We start from the raw sequence: 24,905 nt of genomic DNA, 5'->3' as shown, positions 1-24,905 counted from the left end.
ATGTTTGGTTACACTTTAAATTTTTAATTGCATTAATATTTATCTTTTAAAATTCATATTCATTTTACATATATTATATTATAAACATACTGTATCATATAGATTTTAAAATTTATCGTATTTTTATGTGTTATACTGTATATATCGACGTTTTTTTTTTTGGTTTATAACGATATTGTCATTGCCATTTCTGACCCATAACTATGCAAACTTGACAAAAATAAAATGAGAAAAGGACCATTGGTGTGAGAACAAATATGAAAACATAGTATGGAATATGAAATCATGGTTTGAATGAAATTTGACTTGGGGTTTGCCTCAAGATATCTGTTTCCTTTTTGCTTCTATGTCAAATTAAAGCCAAACTGCTTTTTCTCCACGTACTCCTAGACAGTCTCCCTGTTTTGAGGCTTTGGTTGTACCATGTCTTCATGCCTACTGCATAAGTACTGCATATTTAACCTAACCAGATGCAACACAAGAATCATCCACAGATATACAATCTTAGCATATAGCTAATGTATACCTAATAAATCCATGGTTTGAGGTGTAATTATATATTGGATAAATACGAGAATTTAGACATCTCAATGTTTTCATAGTGAATTTATTATTACAATGTTAGTCATGTATTCATTTATATACGTAAAAAAACAAATTTCACCATAACTCTTCTTTGTCACTATTATTTTTTGGATGGAGCAAAATTAACACTCACAAAATTATAGGAGCCTAATAAAATCCTGCATTTTCAAGTTTTGAAGCCTAATAAGATCTTGTATTTTTAATTTAATGGCTCATGAAATATACATCTCCTTTTATTATTAGTATATATGTCCTTCTTTTGTAATTTTTTCTCTCTAAAATATCCTTAATTATTTTTTAATTTTTTAATTTTACATCTTCAACGTTCAATTTAACAATTTCATCCTCTTTTTCACACATTTCTCTTTCAGTTTTTATATGTATCCCTTATCTTTCCCCACTCCTTACCTATTTTAGTAAATAATTTTAATTCTTTCAATTTTCACATTACTTACTTCCCCTCCGAGATTTTACATGTACTTGAGTTGTAGAATTGATGTGCAACAATATTGTAGGTACGTGTAATTTCTTCGATAGTGTTAAAGGTGTCGAGATACACATTTTCTTTTCTCGAACACTTCCATCCCTTTCACACTTTCATAAACTTCAACATTAAATTTATGTTTCAAAAAATACTTTCAAAACATTAATTTTAGTATTATGAAAATTACTTTCCAGAATAGTAAAATTAATATTTCATAAAGTATTTTTTGAAATGATGTCTCTTACATGCTTCTGAAAAATACTTTTCCAAACAGTAAATTTATGTATTATTCTGAAAATTACTTTTTGAAAGTGTGTCATTTTACATAATTTTGAAAAGTTCTTTTTGGAATATTAAACTTAGTATTTTAAAAAGTACTTTCTGAAAGTATGTAAAAGACATAATTTCAAAAAATACTTTTTGAAATACCAATTTTAGTATTTTAGAAAATACTTTCTGAGATACTAAAATTAATGTTTTGACTTCCCGAAATTTGAAAGGGGAAGAGCAGCTCGAAGAAAAAATGTGTATGTGACTTGACATCTTCAATACTCTCAAGGAAGTTATACGTGTCTACAATGTTGTTATGCATCATTTATTCATCTTTTGGTGTGTGAGAAAATCGAAAGAGGGGAGAGAGGAAGAAAAAGTAATGCGAAAACTAAAAAAATTAAAATTAATTATTGAAATAGATGAAAAAGGAGAGAAAGGGTACTTATGGAAACTGAAAGGGGAAAGAAGGTGTGTGAAAAAGAAAGAAAAATGCTAAATTAAATGTTAGAAGTATAAAATTTAAAAAATAGAGAATAAAAAAAAGATTAAAGATATTTTAGGAATTTACTTTTTTTTTAAAAAAAAAAAGAAAAGAGGTGTACTTATTAAAAAAGGAGATTTAAATATCATGAACCAATATTAAATCAATTAGATCCCACATAAAAAGTTTAACACATTTGTTTATTGGGCTTGACCCAATAATTAGATATAGTTATATGATGATTCTTAAATCTAAAATAGATCACATAATAAAATGGACTTAGAAAAAAAATATATGTCCGATAATATTCAACTCATTTTCATAAAACAAAATTATATTCATTAATAGTAACTCAAATAAATAAATATTCTTAAAAAAAAAACGTGATTAAAATGATCAACTTTATTGAAGATGAAAAGCTAAATTTTGTGACATAAATGAAATCAATGGGAACTGACATAAATGAAATCAATGGGTACTTCCATGATAATAGCATAGTTATCAAAATAATATAACTAATGTGTGTTGTTGCGGTTTTTTTTCCCTGCTTTTGTTTAGTGTTCATTTCTGTGTTATACTCCACGTTACAAATATCCATAAAAATGAAATTCAATATTAAAAGATTTATAACAACTTTATTAGATTAGACATTCTTGTCAATAAACTTACATGTTATAAGAACATGTAAGTTTGTAAATGGTACCACTACTATAAAAGTGTTATTTTCTTGTAAACTTTCTTACAAAAAGATATTCGTAGAAATTTTTTGCGAATTTTCTTGTAAAAAAATATTCGCAGAAATTTTTTGTGAATTTTCCTGCAAAAAAATATACGCAGAAATTTTTTGCGAATTTATTTGCAAAAAATAATTTACAGATATTTCTTACAAATTTTGTTACAATTTTAATAATCATAGAAATTGTTATCTATGGTAAAAATTTGCAGAAAATATTGTAAGAATTTTATTTTGTTTCTTGCATATTTTCTTGCAAAAATAAATTCACAAGTAATATATACTAAATGGTAGAAAAAATTTGCAGGTAACTTTTCCTGCGGATTTTCCTGCAAATTTTAATCCACAGGAAAAATAAAAAAATATTTAAATTTAAAAGTTTAATATTTTAAAAAAACTTCAAGTCCCACATCGATTGAAAATAAAACAATTAAAGAGTATATAAGTTGGGGCAACACTTACCTTACAAGTTGATTTGTATGGTTGAGTGTTACACTTATAATCTACAATCTTAGAATTTAAAAGATTATGTATCACATGTTGGAGGTATGGAAACAAATGTTTCGAATGAATTCATTGTGAGCATTTGAAAGTTAAAAAATTATAGATAGAATTTATAGTAATTTCTTTAATTTTTTTCGTAAAAAATATTCCTTCAAAATTTCTTGCGAAAAAAATTGCAGGGAACTTTCCTGCGAAATTTTTTTTTGCAGGAAATGTTCCTGCAATTTTTTTTTGCAGGAAACTTTCCTGCGATTTTTTTTTTTTGCAGGAGACGTTCCTGCAAAAAAATTTTTTGCAGGAAACTTTCCTGTGCATTTTTTTCGCAGAAAAATTTGCAGGAACAACGTTTCCTGTGAATTTTTATGAAAAATTCGTAGGAAAAGTCGCATGTAATAAGAGAAATTATAGTAGTATTAGTTAGACACTCTTGATAATCGAAACTCCTTACTATTAATCGAAAAATATCTTGAAATGAATTTCAACATTAATTAAATAATGATACCGTAATTGGTACGTGTTTGGCTAAATTCCAGGACTATGATGTTAAAAGGAGCTTTTTCTTTCGTATTCTCATTTTGTTACATTATTTTTTGGATATTCTCTCTCTCTCTCTCTCGTCACTAGTGACATGTTAGATGTGACAATATTCACCTGGTGAGTTTGTGCAGCTAAAGCTTGACTTAATTTATAGTGCAAAAGGGAGGGGGGCAACAATTTAACGTCATAATTGTTTAAAATGTAGGGCGACAAGGTGCACGTTCAGTGTCATCTTTGGGCTACTTAGCCATTATTGTAAGCAAGTTCAAGAAGAGCATGAGTGGCAAGCAAGTGCATGTATCTATCTATAAAAAGGATGAGTTGTTATTAGCAAAGAGATCTAATTATGAAATTAGGAAAGAAAGCTAGAGAGATGTCAATTGAATTTCGGCATCACTTACCACACGTACAAGAAAAAACAAACTCTTATTACTTATTTCATGATTCAATCTTGTATGAGAATAGTTTGTTCTCTCTTACCTCAATAGTTTAGATAATAATGGTAGTAAGTGGAAGTGAGCTAGGCGATAGTAGAAATTTCCTCTAACTTTTACTTTTTAATGTTAGTTTTGATTGACTTATTTTATTGTTTTTGACCGATTTATTAAATGTTTGATTGAAAGTATCAAATTGTATTCATGAAAATATTTTTACCGGAATGTTATCCATCGATTTATTTAGAAAATGTGTTTAGCTATATCATAATATTCTTGAAATATTTTTTTAAATAATTTAAATAAAAATTAATTAAAAATAGAGGTTATAAATGTGTGTATGTAACTTTTGGTATTCTTACGAGAATATCATATTCCTACACCCTTTACATAGAAATAAAAAGGTAAGAAACATGGCAAGAAAATAATCTAAAAATGAAAAATATGTATAAATGATTTTTTAAAACTTTAACATACATAAAAATGTTACATTTCCAGGTTTACAATTCTAAGAAAGCAATTTGATATCTTGAAACAAATGTTTACTGTATGTCTTGCTAAACATTTGAATTATTTAATTTATTTCTAATTTTATAATATTCTTTCTTCATTTTTTTATTATATTTGATTAAAATTTTTGAATAAAATTTAAGTTAAATAAAGTAAAAAAAATTTATAATTTTTTAATAGGTTAGCAGATTAATCCAATCCATTCCAAAGGTTACCACAAATTGAGTTGAGTTAAATCCAGATTTTCAACTTAATAAGAAAATGAATTCAACTTAATTTTTTTTAGTGGGTTGAGAACAAATTAGATCGGATTAATCTGGTTGACACCCAAAATAAAACTCTGCATTTGTGTATCTTTGAAACTGAAAGCTGAAAAATTGTGATTAGATTCCCACGAATTTTTGAAACATAGAGCCAAGAGTTGCTGTTTAAGTGAAAACCATGAGCAATGCTGGCATAAGTTTTCCACGATATATATTGCTCACAATCCAAAAACTTGGCCATGAAGTTTTCAGTGACTGAACAAGAAAACGAGTAAAAACACGAGGCTCACCTTTGGAAACGATGACGATGGTTAGATGATCGATGAGATGGAGACAACATTGGCAAAAACAAAGGCGGTGGTCGTGACTCTTCAAAGCTGGTCGGAAGTATTGAAACTTGATCACCATTAGGACCCGGAGCTCGAGATGAATTCAGATGTAACCCTTTGCTTAGCACTCAACATCAAACACAAATTTAATTAGATTTCTTGCATCTAAAGTTTTCTTGAAGAATATGAAGATTAGACAACATGTTTCAATTATATGAGCTAATACTAGTACAAAAAAGATATTTTACGTCGGAAAAAAGTCTGATGTTAATACAGGAGACGTAAATTTACGTCAGGTGTTTTAGCCAACGTAAAATTACGTCGGACATCTCCACGTCTGACGTAAAATGATTGATAGATAAATAAAAAAATAATCTCAATCCGTAAACATGTCCAAAAAATACTCAAATGCTTCAATCCAATCAGAGAGATAGGTCCAGAATAAAAAATGGGTCTTGCCGCCGTGCGTCGTGAACAAAAAACGTCCAAAGCTCTATCACCACTGTCGTCGAAAACCGTTAGAGAGGACAATAGTGTCAAAACACTCGCGTGCAGGAGTAAAACAACATTTTTACACAAAAAGAACAATACACGCATGAAAACACTAACCTCAATCTGTGAAAACGCCTAAATGCTTCAACCCAATCAGAGAGATAGGTTCAGAATCAAAAATGGGTTTCCTCGCCGTTGTCGTCGTCGCTCACTGTCGTTGTCGTCACCATTGTCGTTGTCGTCACCATTGTCGTTGTCATCGCCAGAAATCGCCAGAGGAAAACCCTAGAGGAAAACATGTAAAAACACTTGCGTGCACGAAATGAAAGTGATGGGGAATAAAACAACTTTTTTACGGCAGGTTGTACTTCATATCTTACGTAGATTTTAATTTTTACATTGGACCCCTTTGGTCTGACATAAAAAAGTTTAGATTACTTTAAAAAATGCTACCACATATTTTTTATATTGGGTGTTTTTATGACCGACGAGAAAACGGTGACGTAAAAGACTGATTTTCCACTAGTGTAACCATAATTTAAATATAAAAGTGTATTATAAAATGTTTAAATAATCTCTAATATTTTATTAGTTAAAGTTACCTTTCGTGAGTATAAATTAATTTTTAATTATCAATTTTGACATATTGTAAATTATATCTATAAACAAAAAATTCTAATGTTATTATTAAATATTTGTAGATATAGAATAACTTTTGCTTAAGAGACTAAAAAAGTGTTACATTAAGTAAAAATAAAGTAAATGATCAAATTAGTCATTGAAATTGTATGTTGCTCTTAGTTTAGTCCTTGATTCTAATGCAACTCAAAAAAAGTCCTTAAAAATGTAATTTGTTACTTTTGAATTTCTCTGTTAAATAAGATCCATTTTCTTAAACAGAAGTACATACATGACACAATAATATTATATGACATACATGCAGTAGATAATATATATGGAGTGACATATGTTATGTGGGTGTGCCACATAGCTTATATGTACCACGTAGTATATGACTATAATACAATATTATTTTAATTCTTGAAATTGTAATTTAATATCACTTTAGTATATAAAATTGTAACTCAATGTCGCTTTATATTTTCAAGGACTATTTTTGAGTTTTATTAGAATCAGAAACTAAATTGAGAGTGACATACAATTTCAAAGATTAATTTGATCATTTATGTAAATAAAAATAACTATATTAAAATGACAAAAATCTTCAAACTAAATACTTTTAATATTTATGGTTAATAATAAACTTTTTTTTATGTGAGTTCTTCTCAAAATGATGGAGTATTTTTTTTTTTGTTTATATATATACACAATATCTCAAAATTGATAATTAAAAATTAATCTAGACTTGCGAGACATAACTTTTACTGACCAAACATTAATAAATTTAGCATTACATAATAATGCTTGACTTAATTTTCTTTAATTTAAGTATTAGTTTATTTTTATAGAATAAATATTAGTAGATGACAAGCACTACAGTTTTCAGTTTTTTAGTCAATTTAAAGAAACATAATTAATGAAAGGAAAACGAGCAACGTCCCGCTAAATTTGTGATTATTTTTTTGGATTAGAAAAAAATTATTAAAAGGTGGAGTACAAGGTATCTCCGCCCAATCGCCCATTAATTACATAATAATGTATTTAACAAAAATTTATAATATGGCGCAATTAAAACATGATTTGATCACCACTTAAAAAGTTCCTAACCTTGGCCATCATTTCCGCAATCTCCCTCTTTGTTCGGCTGAGAGTTAGAAAAGCAAATTTGATTTTGATGTATCCATATTGACCTAATTGTGCAATACCAAATCAACTTATTTGGAAAAACCCAAGTCCTATATTGACTAGAGATTAGACAATTAAATAGTATATAAATGAAAAGTAACTCTTACCTTACAAGCTGGTTTTATAAGGTTGAGTTAGGCTTAATCCACTATTCTAAGATGGTAAGAGCTATCCTAGATTCTTAAAAATAGGTCACCCACCATTGATACATGCACCATGGGTATGAAATGGTGTATTCAAGTCCCACCAATCTTAGATCATTAAAAAAGGGTCACCTACCATTTATCCATGTATCAAGCCCAATAATATTGAACGTGAAGGAGTGTATTGGAAAAAATTCAAGTTTTACATCGACTAGAGATTAGATAATTAAATAATATATAAGTAGAAAACAACCCTCATTTTACAAGTCAATTTTGTAAGGTTGAGTTAGGCTTAATCCAGAGAACTTCTAAATCTTACTTATATGTTCTTTCTTTTTTGTCATTCTTAGATTGGACAAAAAGTGTGGTTTGCTAGAGCATTGTAAAAGGGTACATGTGTCAAACTAAAAGTATCATGATGGTCATATAGAGTACGAGACTTTACATGAAAAAAAAAGTTATTTGTAGATTTAGTCTCACTGTTACATAATACACACACAATAGTTGGTCACCTTGTAGTAAAACAGCCCTTCTACCCAAGATGGTTTTTGATGAAATTTTGTCTAATCATATTTTCCAAATAAAACTTGTTATTACCTTTTTAGGTGTTGGAAAGTTCCATAAGTTGTTGTATAGCTTTATTTCCACAATAGTAAAATAAATGTAATTTTACATAGTTACGAATATCTAATAATAATTAACTTTATCTTACAAGTGGTAATAGTTAGTGCATAAAGTTATTGAATGTTATAACATACGGTTAATTTTACTGGTTAAATACAATTATTAGTACATAATTAACTAATAATTAATGTTATAGAAATATTCAAATATCTAATAATGATTAATTTTTATTAGAAGTAAATAATGTGACAAGGTTAATAAAATATCTGTTAGTAATTAACTTTATCTTATAGTAAGTAAGTAATATTATATATTACATCAATAATTAGGTTTATTTACTTATTTCTAATCACACATAAAATATATAAAATCGATTATATTTATTAGTACGTATGATCAATTATCGACAAGCACGTGAATCAATTTAACTTTAATCAGTGCATAGTCTCGAATTTAAATAGTTAATATACAATTACATTAAATACATTATATGAAGAAAAAAAAAAACTTTCTCAACGTGTTCTGACCGAATTCGAGCTGATATAGGTGAATGTGAATAGTATTTGTAGCAAAAATTATTATGGTGGTGGTGTGGCTAGTGTGTGGGTGGAAAATTGAGCTAGTGTTCTGACTATTGTTTCATAAGTGTCGGTGCTGTGTATTGGGATATTTATTTCAGTGGAAGGAAGACACGTCAGTCCCCACAATATTCAGTGGGTTCAGTGCATTTGCAGGAATACCTCAGTTTTCAATTGTAACATTCTAGATGTGGTGGGTTCGATAATTCGAAAGTGATATATGTCAATTGAGTTATTCAAATCGATGAATACAAATAAATTAATAATTATGGAGTTCATCAACATTTGTTTTCCATGTGGAGGTCTATCTTCGAGCTTATAAATATATGATTCATCATGTTTACAACCAAGTTTACCCATAATACAAATTCTTAACCCTATTTGATTGTGCATTATATATGGAAGCCAGCTTCAAATGGTAGACGCATGTTGTGGGGGAAGGGGATCTACTTATGCATTAATGGCTAATAATTGTAACATTGGTTGGGGATGATAAAATAGATTAGGGTTTGTGGTCCAACTTGTTTATCCATCTTTTTTTTTTTATATTAAGTTTATATAAATTTTTTTAGAAATATTTCCTAAAATGCCAACAATTTAAGTTAAAACTAGAAAATGATGTGTGTTCTTTATGACTAAGGTTTCCATAACAAAATTTTATGAGATCTAAAGACGACAATAAAGTTATTACTCTTACAACTTACGACGAATGTAATAATAATTTGAATAAAAACAACATTAATAATCATTTATGATTAACAATTTCACACTATTTTTGCTCACATCAATTAAGATAGGATTTATTGTTCGAATTTTATTTTTCATGTTTGATGAATTGATAATATTAAATTTATCTAGTTGAATGGTTAAACTCTATTCCTTTGAAATGGTTTTGGTCAAATTGTCTCTTTCTAATTTTTTATTTCTTCAATTTTTTTATATTAGTTGGGTTACCAATCTATCTTTAGTTTGGATAGACCAAAATATCTAATCTACTTTTATTTGATAATCCAACCTGATTTAATTTATTTTTATTTGATTAATGATAAGTCAAATCTAAAAAAGACCGAATTCTATTTTACCATTATTTTGGGATTTTTATTTAGAGTATAACAATCCCTATTTGACTAAGGATACTTGTTTATATCCAATGAAGCAGTTGGTTAATGCGGCTTTATTTAATAGTGTATTCATCAAAATTATAAAAATGTATTGAACTTAAAAGTTGAAACTATGTGAATGTGTGATATCCTAATAATTTTGTGCATGCTCATTTCGATGCAAGATTGATGTACTTTTTCAATGGACTCAATCGGTTACAAATTCATGACGTGTACTTTTTGGTTCTATATGTTGTTTTGTTGGGTGGGCTTATGGTTTAATTCATGTAAATTCCAACTTTGTTAGAAGTTTCAAGAGATTGGGAGGTTGGTTTTTTTCTGCACGTACCTGTTGCCCGAAAATGGTGATTAGACTTTTGAATGCCTTGCTTTTGCATATCTTGTCAGTTCACACAGATATATAATGGATAAATCTTTTTTTAGTTTTAATTTTTTCCTACTTTTATTCCTTTTTTCTCCTATCAAAAAGGATAAAAGTTTTTTTCTAACTATTTTTAAGTATATTCTTCTTTGGTCAATTTTGTGTTAGAATATCATCTCATATTTCATAAGATCTTTTCAAAACCTCATTCGGACTGTCTCTTCTTTTCAAAATATATAGTTTTGAACGATTTTGTTAACAAATATATATTTTTTAATTTGATATATTTTTTAAAACACAACTTGTATTACCTCCTTATATTTTGGAAATAGAAAAGGTGTTGTAGACAAAACAGTAATTTAATTTGAATCAATTCATATAACTCACTGATAATATTTAATATGGAATGAAATCTTAGTGTATTTGACTTAATTTGTTGACCAAGAGCATCAATGGGGCCCTCATTTCACAAGATTGCTCGGATTTTGGATCTCCATCAAATTGATGTGTACTCTCTAAATAAAATAAACTTGATGAGTACCTTAACTTCCTTCTTTTCTAAATCATGGCAAGAAAGAATTAATCTGTTGCTTTATATGTGTTAAAAAATGCCACACTAGGATATTAGTTCCAAAATTTCATCACGTGCCTTACCTAATCTTTTATTTGCATTACAGAAATGGGAAATGATGAGCTACAATAAATTGAACATTGAGAAAAAGGCTCCTACTCACAACTATTTGAAGATTTAGTTCAAAGATATTCACTTTAAAAAGAAAGTTAAAAACATTGAATAAAAATGAACATTAAGATTATCATTAATTAAATGAATATACATATATATATATATATTATTTAATTGTTCAAATCTTAGTTATTAATTTTTTATATTGATAATTGTAACTTTTTACATTAGTTTTTGAAGTATATTCTCTTACTAATATTGTTTAATCAATATAACCTCTCACTGTAAAATATCTAAACCCTTATTTATATCATTATAGTTCAAATGAATAATAATAATAAAAAAACTATGAACAAACTTAAAACAAAATAGTACATGTGTGTTTGGATTGCAGTTTACAAAATAAGTTCAGTTAAACTTAACTTTATAAATTTAAGTTTAGTTAAAAGTAGATTTAATATAACTTGATTTATGTTTGATTATTTTTATTTTAAAAGTATTTTTTTTATCAAATGAAACTTTTTTGGATAATTTTAATTAAAAGAACATTAAAATATATAATTATTAAGATGAGTATGAATTTCATAACGGGATTTTAATATTATTTATTTCATTATTTTTAAATATATTTAAATGGATTGTATGTTACTATTATTATTATCATTACGTTTTTATATAAAAATATGGTGCTAATATTATAAAGTAAAAGTAAAAAATCTGAATATATATATATATATATATATATATATATATATATATATATAAAATTTTAATTCACCAAGATGCAATAAAAATTCCACTGATTATGGATTGCTTCCTGTTATTATTTTAAAAAAAAAAGAAAAAGTCTGCAATTAGAATAATACTTGATTTAATGAAACTATTGGCCCTATTCAATTCACGTGTATTTTAATTTAAATATAAATTGTGTAATTAGATCCTCATTCAATTAACATGTATTTTAATTTAAATATAAATTGTGCATTTAATATTTTCGATTCTCCTTCATCGTAAAAGCTTATCCGAAGCTTTAGATTCAATAGAGGTTTTGATTAAAATGTCATCCAACTCAACATGAAATAAATGTAGCTAAATAAACTAATACACCGTTCGATAAGAATAAACATCAATTTGGTTGCTCACATAGTAAATTTATGTTTTTATTCGAAAAATCTAATTTTGTTTATTTTTTATCCCAACTTTTTCTTACTTAAATTTCACTTAAACTTTTAATACTGTTGAAAAAAAAATATATATATAGTACACCAAGAAGCTAACGAAGCCATTTACTTACGCAAAGAAGAAATTAAATATGGGGAAGAGTTCTACAGACAAGATCTTGCGTGCTAAAGGAGGTACGGCCAAATATTTTGTGGCATATACCATCCCATTGTTCAAAGAACTGTCCCAAAAAGACCTGCTATAAAAACTGTTTCTGCGTACATAAATGTTTTTGGGACACCTCATTATGCTAAGGGAGAAAAATAAAGATACGATGAGTGATAGAAAAAGAGAGATAAAGAAAAATAATAAAAATTATTTAAGTATATATATTTAAAGAAAATAAGTTTTGTAGATCCTATATTGATTAATTAGTAATGTGACAAAAATATAATATATGTAGTCTACGCTAGGGTTTGTATATATGGACATTCCAGCAACAATGACAAACCATCACAGTGGCCTCAAACGTCAACACGGCAGATATTAATTCTTGTACAAAATCATGCTCCTTATATATATATATATATATATATATATATATATATATATATTAACTTTTATACTCTTTTAATACAAGTAATACTATAATAAGTCACGCTTATGTGTGATAAACGATTCAGATGTCGCACATACTGTCGTGTATTTTTCTTTTAGTACAGACATACTGTCTGTGTATGTATATAAGAATCGATCATTTTCCCTTTTATAATTAATCAGTTGCACTAATTATATTAAGCGAAGATTCTATTTGCCATGTTTAAAAAAGTAATGAACCAACAAAATTTTAGTGTGATTTATGATCACGTGGATGGAAAATAAACTTGATTATTGTGTCCTTAATAAATATGTTGAGTATAGTTGAATTTTTGACTGTGTATGGAAAGCATTTTACTATATATATTAGGAAAACAAAACTGATTTTCACAATATTAATTTACATAAGCTACCTAAATAAGGAGATAAGTTGGAAAAAAAAAAAAAGAACCAAAGAAAAGCCTTGGCACTTAACTCCCACTGTCTTCTGAAAAAATAAATGAAACCCTTTTATGTATTATTTTGTTGACTTATATACTTCACTTGGCATATGGAAGATGTACAACTTAACAATCAAAAAGGTGGGTTGTTAGAAGCTAGTCCTATTGGATTGATTTAGTTAGGGCAATAATGGTAAATAAGCTTAGAAAGCAAGGCGATAAGGTTCGTGTCTGTTGACAAATGGCAAATAATAATTGTATGATTATAGGGAAAACGTATAATTAAATGCTAATGTCACTACCAAAAAAAGGAGTATAAATATGAAAGAGAGAAGAAAAAGATGAATAGAAAGCAACTAAGATGGCCCATAAAATGTCTACTCATTGGCCCAATGACATGATCCCCATCTTCCTAGCTTCCTATTCATTTCACCTAGCTTTCACCTCCCCTTTTCCCTTCCCTTTAATCTACAAAAGCCAAACCTCTTGATCTTCATCATTCATCATCACACTATGTCTTCAAGTGGCAAGGATTTGGGAGAAGGATCAAGCTCTCCAACAGATCATTACCAACAGAGTCCAGGGACACTTAGCCGCTATGAGTCTCAAAAGAGAAGAGATTGGAACACTTTTGGTCAGTACTTGAAGAACCAAAGGCCTCCAGTTCCACTTTCTCAGTGCAACTGTAACCATGTGTTGGATTTCCTTAGGTATCTTGACCAGTTTGGGAAGACCAAGGTTCACCTTCAAGGGTGCATGTTCTATGGCCAGCCAGAACCTCCAGCACCCTGCACTTGCCCCCTTAGACAGGCTTGGGGAAGCCTTGATGCTCTCATAGGGAGGCTCAGGGCTGCTTATGAGGAAAATGGTGGGTCCCCTGAGACCAACCCTTTTGCAAGTGGCTCAATCCGTGTGTACCTTAAAGAGGTTAGGGAGTGCCAAGCCAAGGCTAGAGGTATCCCTTACAAGAAGAAAAAGAAGGGCACAAATCAAGGCAAGGGAAATGATGAATCATCCTCCACCATGCACTTCTCTTGAATATCATCATCCCTTTCAAGTGATATCAGATGGTAATTAATTAATCTTGCTTGCATCACTCATGATCATAGACTTTGCTTAGGATGATTAACTCAATAGACAAAACCTAAAAACAGTACAATAAGTAGCATTAGTATTATTCTCCGATCTAAATTGATGTTTCACTTTAATAATATGCATATAAATTTATATTATTGGGTCTATAGAATATATTATCGAAGTGAAACTTTAATTTTAATTAAAAAATAACACTAATAATACATATAGTATTATATCTAAATTTTATCGTAATTAAATATAGTGTTATCTAGAATCACTTGTTATATCATAACCTAAAACTTACTACTATAGTAACGCATGTGGAATAGGTGATTTTAGTTTTTAAAAACATGTTTATTAATCAGGACTTATAATTTTGGATTCTAGACACAAATATGAATTAACAAAATCGCAATGATAACTAGTTATCATTATAACATTATTGTGTTAAAAGTAATGTTTTTACACCCGATCCTCGTGTAAAAAAAAAAAAAAATACTTGTACGGATTGCAATTAGCTTATGAAACACTGGTTAGGTATATTACAACTACACACAGAAGATTTAACAACGTTGTTTGAATTTTAGGTTTCAAATGTGAGTTTATAATGGTGATTATTGAGATTAGAAAGATTATATATGCTTCGATCCCTTTCCCCGCGCACATACGCTCTAATACTCACTAAGATAGAATTATTATGCAACAAAAACAGTGTGATCTGTATAACTTTAATTATATATTCGTTATTTGCAGGTTAGCTTTCCCCTAAATTTTTGCCCTTTTAAGATTCTGCAGATTTTCTGTCCCATGAATGTTCAAAGTGAAACGACATTCTCTATTAAGTTTCGAAGCATCAAATAGACCAATGATTGAAAGCATTTGATTAAGGTTCTACTTAACATTGAAATTATTTATAAATATATAAAAATGTAGAAAACTGATGCTTTTTGTAACGCGTTTTTAATTCATAATTTAATACTAACAAAGTCATGATTGTATGGAATCTCTTTGGAGTAAATGTTGAAGAAACCTGATGCTAATTATATATTTAATCCTATGTTATAACCTTAAACATTTCCCACCATCCTTACCTCCATATACCCCACTTATTGCTATGTTTGATACAGAAGATCTTTCCATGCAAAGGCTGACTGGATATACATGTCTTTTTTCTCCACTTTGTTTTATTACCATGTCAAGTACGGATCGATTCAAATATTTTGTCTTCCTTGTACGTCTCCTTTCATTCCCTTAATAGAAAATTAACACTTTAGTAAAAACTAACAAATAGGATAAAGAATATTATTTTTCAGTCATCAATTTTCTATTGGAGAGCGACAAGGTACATATATAATAGGAAATGGAGACATGTAATTTCTGTCGATAATGTACCTTGATCAGATCATGTTGTCTAGCATCTAATTCTGTGAAACAGTACCCATATATTCCTTCCTCAAAATGTGACTAGTCTCGTATATACTTATAATAAGCTTAATTATTATTGTGCTAATCCAAAAATAAATAAATTGCTTATTATTGTTTGGTTAGGCAAATGCTTGAGCTTTGTGCTTCCTCCCATCACCTCACATGTTCTTGTCGGTTGTTTATTTAAATGGAATTTCATTAGCAATTTGAATGAGAACCTTTCTTTTTCTTTTTTCTACACTAAAGTGGGTTATATATTAGTCATTGAAGACAAACTCTTGGTTTGAAGTGATTATTCCACTCACTTGTCAAAACTTACTGCACACTTGATTCTTTAAGCATATAAATTATATATATCTAGATTATTGAACTACGTAAAACTTTGGTGAGGGATTCTTCAGCATCTATAATGCTTCCTATAATACAACATTCATACAGAAATCATGTGTAGTTATAGCAAAGATCAAGAGAATATTCAGTTTGTACGGCTATTTGTCTGCACAGTGTGTGGCAGCTGGTGGCATGTTAGGGTTTTTCTTGTACGTATTATGATCAAAGTATGTGAAAACTATTTGTCGGCAGCTTTTGTGTTGGGAATCTGAGATTTTTGATAATATAGAGTAACAAGATTTTCACCTGTGCTCCATTCTTCATGGATAATTAAAGAGTCTCATATATGTGGATAGTGCCTAGTTAGTTGGTGCATCCAGAGTTCCTCACTATATCTTTCCCTATTACGTCCCTTCATTCTTTTTCCCCCTATCATCTATAAGTCATAGATCAATTGGGTAATATTCTTGAAAGACAAGAAAAGTTAAATTGAATTAAGTTTCTTTCAAGAGTCAGTCATTTAACAAGATCTCTGCCTGTCAAACTCTTTCATTTGACATTTAAAATTGATTTATAATGCATAAAATGATTTATAAGATTTATTTATCTAACTTCTTCAAAAGTTAACTTAAATTTATATATAAGTTAATTTTAATTTGTAAAAGTAATTTATTTTATCTAACCTTTCTTTTTTCTTTATTATAAGTACTTATTAAAAAGTTTATCTAAATACGATATAAAAACCAGATGAACTTTTTCTAATAAATTCATAAAAGAAAAAAAATGAATTTAAAGAAGTAATTAATAGTTATAATAAATTACAATTTTTCCATAAATTAAAAATATCTCATGTATCTATCTTAACTAATGCGTTTGATTTTTTTTTATTAGTTTTTATTATAAAAAAAAAATTCAAACAGATTTTCTATATTAACTTTATAATATACATAGAATATTTATCTTTATCCAGCTTAATTCAAGTTATAGGTCGGATTTGATTTCTCTAAAGTGAAAAGATTTTACTTTAGAAAATAAAATACAATACTAATTGTTAATTAAAAAATCAACAATAAATATTACAATTAATTTTAAGTTTTATCACACATGTATTAAATTTTATCATAATTTTTTATTATTAATTTTAATCAACAATTATTATCATTGAAGTATGTTTGTATTATATAAGTTATTATTTGTTGTATTATTTTATCGATGTGGGACTTGTTTTTATAAAGTTATTACACAAACATACTCCACAATGATGAAATATTGTCCGCTTTGGGTCTTAACCCTCACGGTTTTGCTTTTGGTTATTACCCAAAAGATCTCTCAATCATTGAAGTATGTTTGTATTATATAAGTTGTTATTTATTGTATTATTTTATCGATGTAGGACTTGTTTGAATCCTAACAGTATGCATATCTCTTTTGAAATCTTTAAGTACATAAATGATATGTGCCAGAACAAACAAAAGCAGTTAGAGTTTATTGATGGGATAAAGCCATAAAGGAATATCTATTATGGCCCATAAGCATCCTAACCGCTGCACCATTTGAAGAAGAAACCCTTTTCTGTATTCTTTTATCATATCTTATTTTGGTTAATTAGTAATAACTCGAGATGCATGAAACATGATTAATTGTTCTAATTGAAAGGGTATTCTATAGTGAATTGTAAACACAATTAGGTCACGTAGAGAGAGAGAGAGAGATAGATTCGCCTCATTTGGACAAAGAATAAATGAATATCTATTAAGCCATGATTAATTATATGTCCTTGCAGGATAATGTAGCATCAATCAAATTGGAGATTCTCGATCTTCAGGAAGAAGTGTCTATTGAAGGTTCGGTTTTTATATCGATCGATGATTTGTTGGCATGCTACTCTTTATAATGTTCTTCTTCTGTTTACCCGAGAGTTTGTAAGATCCTGGCAGAACAACATAGTCATTTATTATTCATGCCTTAGTTAAATTTGCATTCAAACTTCAAGTTGCATATATACATATATAGTTAGTTCTCTTTGTCATGTGTATTTTTGGGATTGGTTCCATTAAAGTGTAAGGTATTTTAATATACTCTTCCAAATGTGATGAATAGGGTTGACCTAAGGTTCAAATAATATGCATGGGATCTTAAATTCTAAATTTATCTAGAAAAATAAATGCATTGAGCATATTCTCTTTGTTCTCATGCATGAATGTTAAAGGCAGATTTTATAAAATAAAAATTAACAAATTATTTATGAGTTAATCACCTATATATTGTTAGTGTAAATTTTTTTTTACACTGGCAATCAATCATATATTTTAATAGTGTCATGTCAGTTATTTATTTAATAAAAATAAAATAAAATAAAATAATTTAAAAGATATAATTGGTTGCTAGTATAAAAAATTTTACATGGGATGATTAACTCATTATTTATTATTAAATTTATTACTGAAACTCATAAATTTACTATTAACGTTTTTGGTGTTAGATAACAGTTTAGGTGTATTTCGTGATTGATTGCAGAGTGGGAGAAGGACAGATAACTCATAATCTTTGGGCCTAGTTATCAATTTGCTTCTAATAATAAAATTGGAGTATATCAACGTCCGAAACTTATATATGCATGTATAATATTTTCACTGAGCATGCTTTTTTTTTAATTGGTGTATTGATTATGTAACAAACGTCTTTCTATTCCTATAAAATAATCTCAAGACATTTTGGTATATATGTGGGTTAGTTAGAGTAATTTTTGTACCTTGTTTATATATATATATATATATATATATATATATATATATATATATATATATATATATATATATATATATATATATATATATATATATTGGCATGAGAAAAAAGGGACACACTACGTCATTTAATCATTCCATTAATATGATGGGTATATTTTTTTGGGAATAGGGGGAGGGAAAATGCTAGTACTTCTTAGTGATATATTCTCTATTATTACATGAACTTTATTATTATATTAGATATCACATCTACCCTTTATTTAAAGAGACTACCTGTGATTTTAAAATTTTCAATAATTTTTAATAAACTAATTATAAAAATTTGTCAAAAAGAATTTGTTAACCAATCTCCGATAAATAATGATCTTAAATTCGGTGATTAAGGTATTCTTTGATTAATATATATATATATATATATATAATATAAAATAAATATATTTTGTTTTACATATATTGCATTAAAAAAATATATAAAATAAAAAAATTTAAATTATATGCATTGAATAAGTATCGATTGTTGACTTTTAATCGATTTATGCATTATTTTTATACTTTTATTTTTTCAGATACCTTCAATTTGACTTGAAAGAAGCATTTTTGCATAATAAAAAGTGCATTACTTCTTAATTTGTAGTCTTGAGGACACCTTTTTTTAATCACCTCAGACATATTGAACAAATTAAAGTGACTTTGCTTGGGTGTTCAAATTTTTGCAGTGATTTTTCATTTCATTTATTTATCACATATGTTAGTAAAAATTAACATAAATTCTTCTTATTTTATCGTATTGAAATAAGTTTGAACTAGTAATTAGTTTTGCTTTTCGCATATACTTGGAAATTTTGAATAAATGAAAAGGTAGAGAGATGCAAGTTGCACTAATGATTGCAATTCATGTATCTATATCTATAGTCTCTGACTTTTTCATTTAAAGAAAAATAAAGTTGTACAATTGAACGTGGGAGGTTTTTCATTTAGTCATTCATGAGAATCACGACAAATACCCCAGTTTTTAGAAAAATGTTTTAAGCACAAAAATTAACTTAAAAATGTTAGTTCATGCATTTTATCCATCTGTTCTTGAGTATATCACTAACTCCATAGTTTGTTTTCCTACTTTAATTAATATGGAATCATAGCAAAATTAGGTATACTATTGGAGCATTAATAAAATCACAGTTTGTTCTGATCTACCAAGAACTTCATTGTTCAAACTTCAAACATGATCAATATTCAGAACATAAAACCTGCTGTGTTGTGATAATAGTTTTGAAACTATATAAATAAATAAAATAAAATAAAACTGTGTCTCCATCGATCATTGGGCTTGCAACTTTTAGGATTGCAAAGGTGGTACGGGTATTTGCATTGTCGTTTGGATCAAAGTAAAATATGGCTCACTACTTTGGACCAGTTTCAACACAATATCATATTCAATTTAATTAAAATCAATTTTTTTCTTATACTAAAGCTTTTTTTTTTAATTATAAGATAATATTTTTTTATTGAAAAAGTTCACATACCAGTTTACGGAATTTTCTAAAATTCATAGAAAAAAGAGTCAATTTTAGTCATTTTCTTTATTATTATTTCCGTTCCTGTGTTAGGAAACACACTTCAATTATCCTTGTAGCGGGTCGGATCTTGGATCTCGGTCTTCTCGTTCCTGCCCGGGTAGTCCGATGTGAAGGGGGGGTGTGCCTGTAAAGACACTCTAACGCTCAAGTAAGTGCTCGGCGTAATAAATGCGGTAGTTGAAAGTTGGTTACGTACCTTGTTGGGACTCTATTTATAGGACTTCTTACTGGGCCGTGATTAGGGACTGGGCCCCGGGAAATTAGGGGGCTAATCCAATACATTACGTTAATTAAGCTCTTTGAAATCATCTTGGAGTAGGCACATGGTTTTGGCCGAGCATACCGACGTACTCCGTTCGATTCTCAGGTGGTCGGTATGTTAGGGCATTCGGCCAAGTGTTTGAGGGGTTGGGTGTTCGGCCCAAGTGTTCGAGGGGTCGGGTATTCGGCCCAAGTGTTCGAGAGGTCGGGTATTCGGCCAGGTCAGCCACCATACGGTATAATTTCTATAGACAATTTTATGTTAATATTGCATTTTAAGTTTTTTTTTATAGCATCAATCATTGTGTCTAATATAATGCTTAATGAATTCTGGCTTAATTAGTTGAAATAGATATGTGAATGTTGTAAATCTTTTGATACCAATTTCAATTTCCGTGAATCATAAAAAAAAAAAAAAATCCTTGCGAAATGTTTTCACGAACTTTTTCAAACCTTTTCATGAATGTTTTCATTAAAAAAATATTTTCAAACCCATTCTTTTTTTTATACTTTTATATCTTCATTTTAGTATAAGAAAAAAAAAGCTTATATAATGACTTGTATTTGCGAAATGTTCTCATCATTTTTTTTTCATGCAAAATATTCCATTAAATTTTAAATTTTCTTGTCAAATTTTCTACAATTTTTTGTGAAGTTTTCTATAATGTCAACAAAAACTATGATTATTTTTTAAAAAAATTATTGAAAAATCATAAAAGAAAAAAAAGTGTGTATTCTTCAAAATTTATGGCCTTCATTTGGGTATTGTGTCGAACCCTCACACAAGATGGAAACTTGAACTCTTCCAAGTTTGATAATGTAAAGCAAGTGTTTCTTTTTTCTTCTAGGCCCATGCTTTTTAGTTCTCAGAAGAGGTCTTTGAGTTGCATGTTTCATATGGAGCTTTCTCTATGACCAACTAATGACTCCAACACATTTTGCCTAGCCCATGAACTGCATGATGTTCTATTATTAATCTACCAGTCTTTTAACATGTATAATATATATATATATATATATATATGCATATTTATTATATAATTAAAATTTATAATAAATTATATATATAAACAAGTATTCTATTTAAGTATACGAATTATATTTAAAATTAGTATACATAAATATTTTTTAAATATATAAATTATATTTTATATTTATGATAAATAATTTGTATTATAATAAAAAAATATTTTTCTTATTATAATTTAATTTTAAAATATTTATATTCAGTTTATATAAATAATTATAATAAATTAGATAAGAAATAAAAAGATTTTTATAAAATAAAAGTGTGTTCTGTCTCTACTCATTTGTGGCTGTTGGGGTGACACAAACTGGAAGCATCCGACCCGTTTTTATCTGAACCCAAAATCCGACCAAATCCAAGAAACGGGGCAACGGTGGGACATAATCTTCATAATTTTGTTGGTAATGGATGAGACTCCTTTCACCCACACATGTCCAAACCCACTTAATATGAAGACCATAGTCACATAATTTTGATCAGATCCAATAAGTGGACGTAGTAGAAGAGAATGTCAGGTTTTATTACATCCTATACATCCTACTTTATATCAAGTTTATATTAGGTCAAACATTTTTGGCCATTCAAAAAGCTTATTTTTATTATAAAAACTAAACTTTGGCCCATTCAAAAGTCTTTTAAGTTTAATAGATCCGCCTATTTAAGTAAATATAAATATTGCTTTTGTTATTATTATATTATTTTAAATATATATTAAAATTATATATATATATATATATTATTTTTTTAATATTTAAATCATTACTTTTTTTCCACCTCGTTTTATTATGGTCCTTAGTTTTAAGGAAGATCCCTCGAATATACATGATATTACCTTGTACCTTTTTAATAGTTACTTAAAACTTTTGTGCACAAATTAATAAATAATAATTTTTTCTATAAAAATATTTTATGCTTTCTATTGTATTATTAATTTTTTCTATAAAAATATTTTATGCTTTCTATTGTATTATTTTTCATTTTTATTCCACAATAAATATATGATTTGTCAACCTGAAATTTTTTTATTTTAACACTTGTCCTTTTGAGCTAAACACTGAACCTATCAGAAAAAGTAATTGTCACCCTACATATTTAGGAATAAGGAGAATAATTTAGTAAAAATAAGTGAAAAGGTTCTAAATTTGGTATGAGCATACACTATACCCACAACATAAGTAAGAATTCTAAGTTTGGTGAAAGTATGTTACATCTACAAAAATATTAGGAAGGTTAATGATGACTTAAGCACTAACAATAAGTTGTAAGCACCCTTCTATAAAAAAATATATAATAATAATAATAATAATAATAACTTATTATAAAAAGTGAAAGAAAGGTGCAAAAGTGAAATTGAAAATAATGCTTGAGGAAATCTGGAAGGAACTAAAAAGATAAGCAAAAGGAATATAATTATGTGTCTCCTTAACCTTAGGTGTCTTTAAATTCCAAAAAGACAATGAAATTTTTGTTAGCCTAGTCACAAAAGGAAAGATGAAAACTAAAACTAAATTAGATGGTACTGAAATGTGTGAATAGAGTAAAACACTAGCCAAAGAATTACACTTGAAATTGCAACAATAGAGAGAACGAGTATGTTGAATTAAATAAATTGTAAGTGTCATAAGATCTAGTCTCTTTTAAATTTCTTTAGGCGTTACTTGTGTGGATCCAATGGTTGTTATTACAAAAATTATGTGATTGTTTTGGAAAAGAATTATAAAAAAGAAATTGTTCATATTCATTGATCCCAATACAATTTAAGTAAGATTGTGCTTAAAGTTGAGTTAATTTGTTTGGAGACAAACAAGATTTTAAGTTTGGTGTAACATGCATATGTATTTTATTCAATTTAGGAAATTATTGACATATATTATGAATTTAATTTTTTTTTGCCACAAAAACACTTAGTCAATAAATAATTAAAATTTTAGCTTAATTGTTAAATATTAGGTATTTTTTTTATGTTTTTCTTTGTTGAAATATCTCAGGAAAAAGATAATTTGGAAAACTCCAAAATCTCAACTAGAATTATTACTCCAAGCTATGGAAATTAGCTAAAAGCCACTAGAAATCCATTTTGAACAAGCCAAGGCAAAGAACAAACCTAGAAGTAGACATTTGGTCGCTTAGAGCAAAAAGAATTCGCAAACCACCACAAATTCGTTATGAGCGAGTGAAAGTAGAAAACACCTCTAAATGCACTTACATGGTCACTTAGAGTGAGCAACATGGAGCTTTGAACTTTGAGCGACTAGATCCAATCCAAAAACCCATTAGAGATTATTATAAAATTAAGGTTTGAAAAGGTCCTTAATACAATTCTATAGTGATTAGAGATGGTTTTTTGAGATCAATATTGTAATCATGAATTGCTCAAAGATTCATATAGTTGTAATCCTTAGTTATGAGTGACTAAGTTTTCCATTGTTAGGGATTGAGGTAGCTGCTAGAGCTATATAATTTCTTCTTGTTTTTTTCATTCAAAAAAAGTATTGATGGAATAACACTAAGGCCAAGAAGTCCAAGAGGTGATGTATTGAAGGAGGCAAAAGGAATGAGTTAGTATTGAAAAAAAAACATAGGAGGAGTGAGCCCACTTTTGGGCCTTAGCTCCTAAGATTTTCTTAGCATAGCATTTATTCCTATTTTGTCCTTGTATTTGATTTCCTATTTTACCCTTGTATTTTGGGGTATTTTAGTCTTAGAATTTATTTTACTTGTATTTCCAATTTTACCCTTGTATTTTAGGGTATCTTAGTCATAAGATTTATTTTCTTTTGTATTTCCCATTTTACCCTTGTATTATGAGGTGCTTTAGATCATAGGATTTTATTTTTGGGCTAAGGTATTTGATTAGGGTGGGAACAAAAACCTATACATATTTTTGTGGCTATTGGACCTATTTTTGGTGTTAGAAAGGCTTAGGCCCAAGTGGAGGGCAAAGGTTGCATGGTCTTATCATGCACCTAGATGTAGCCTAACTAAACCTAAAGATTCCATCCTTGGCTACCAAGTTGCATCTAGGATTAATTTGGGTTTCATTTGGTGTGCATTTGGCACCCTAAATGCAACCCTAGATGCCTCCCACTCCTATAAATACCCTAGGCACCACACCTTGTAAATACTTTGGATATTGAATATAAAGAGAGCCTTTTGTGCCTTTATATCTTTCCTTAGTCACCCTTGGCTAATTCGGCCACCTCCCTCCCATCTCCACCTTGAGAGAAATAACCCTAGAAGTGGCCTTCATCATTATGAAGTGAGCCAACCCTAGAGTACCCTTCTCAAGTATTTCCTCAAACACCTTCTACCCAACC

At 28.4% G+C, this 24,905-nt stretch overlaps 1 protein-coding gene across 1 annotated transcript; it reads left to right on the top strand.

Annotated features, from left to right (window-relative positions):
• The first annotated feature begins 13,504 nt into the window (after window positions 1-13,504).
• LOC109816514 (protein LIGHT-DEPENDENT SHORT HYPOCOTYLS 10) lies at window positions 13,505-18,166 on the top strand. The gene is made up of 2 exons (XM_020381560.3): window positions 13,505-14,211; window positions 17,757-18,166. The coding sequence occupies exon 1, from the start codon at window positions 13,655-13,657 to the stop codon at window positions 14,177-14,179; it is 525 nt and encodes a 174-aa protein (XP_020237149.1). The 5' UTR covers window positions 13,505-13,654; the 3' UTR covers window positions 14,180-14,211; window positions 17,757-18,166.
• Window positions 18,167-24,905: the final 6,739 nt, after the last annotated feature.

This window comes from Cajanus cajan, chromosome 10 (assembly GCF_000230855.2).
Source record: "Cajanus cajan strain Asha chromosome 10, NIPB_CcT2T_4, whole genome shotgun sequence".
NCBI lineage: Eukaryota > Viridiplantae > Streptophyta > Magnoliopsida > Fabales > Fabaceae > Cajanus > Cajanus cajan.
This window is presented reverse-complemented; position numbering and strand designations above follow the sequence as displayed.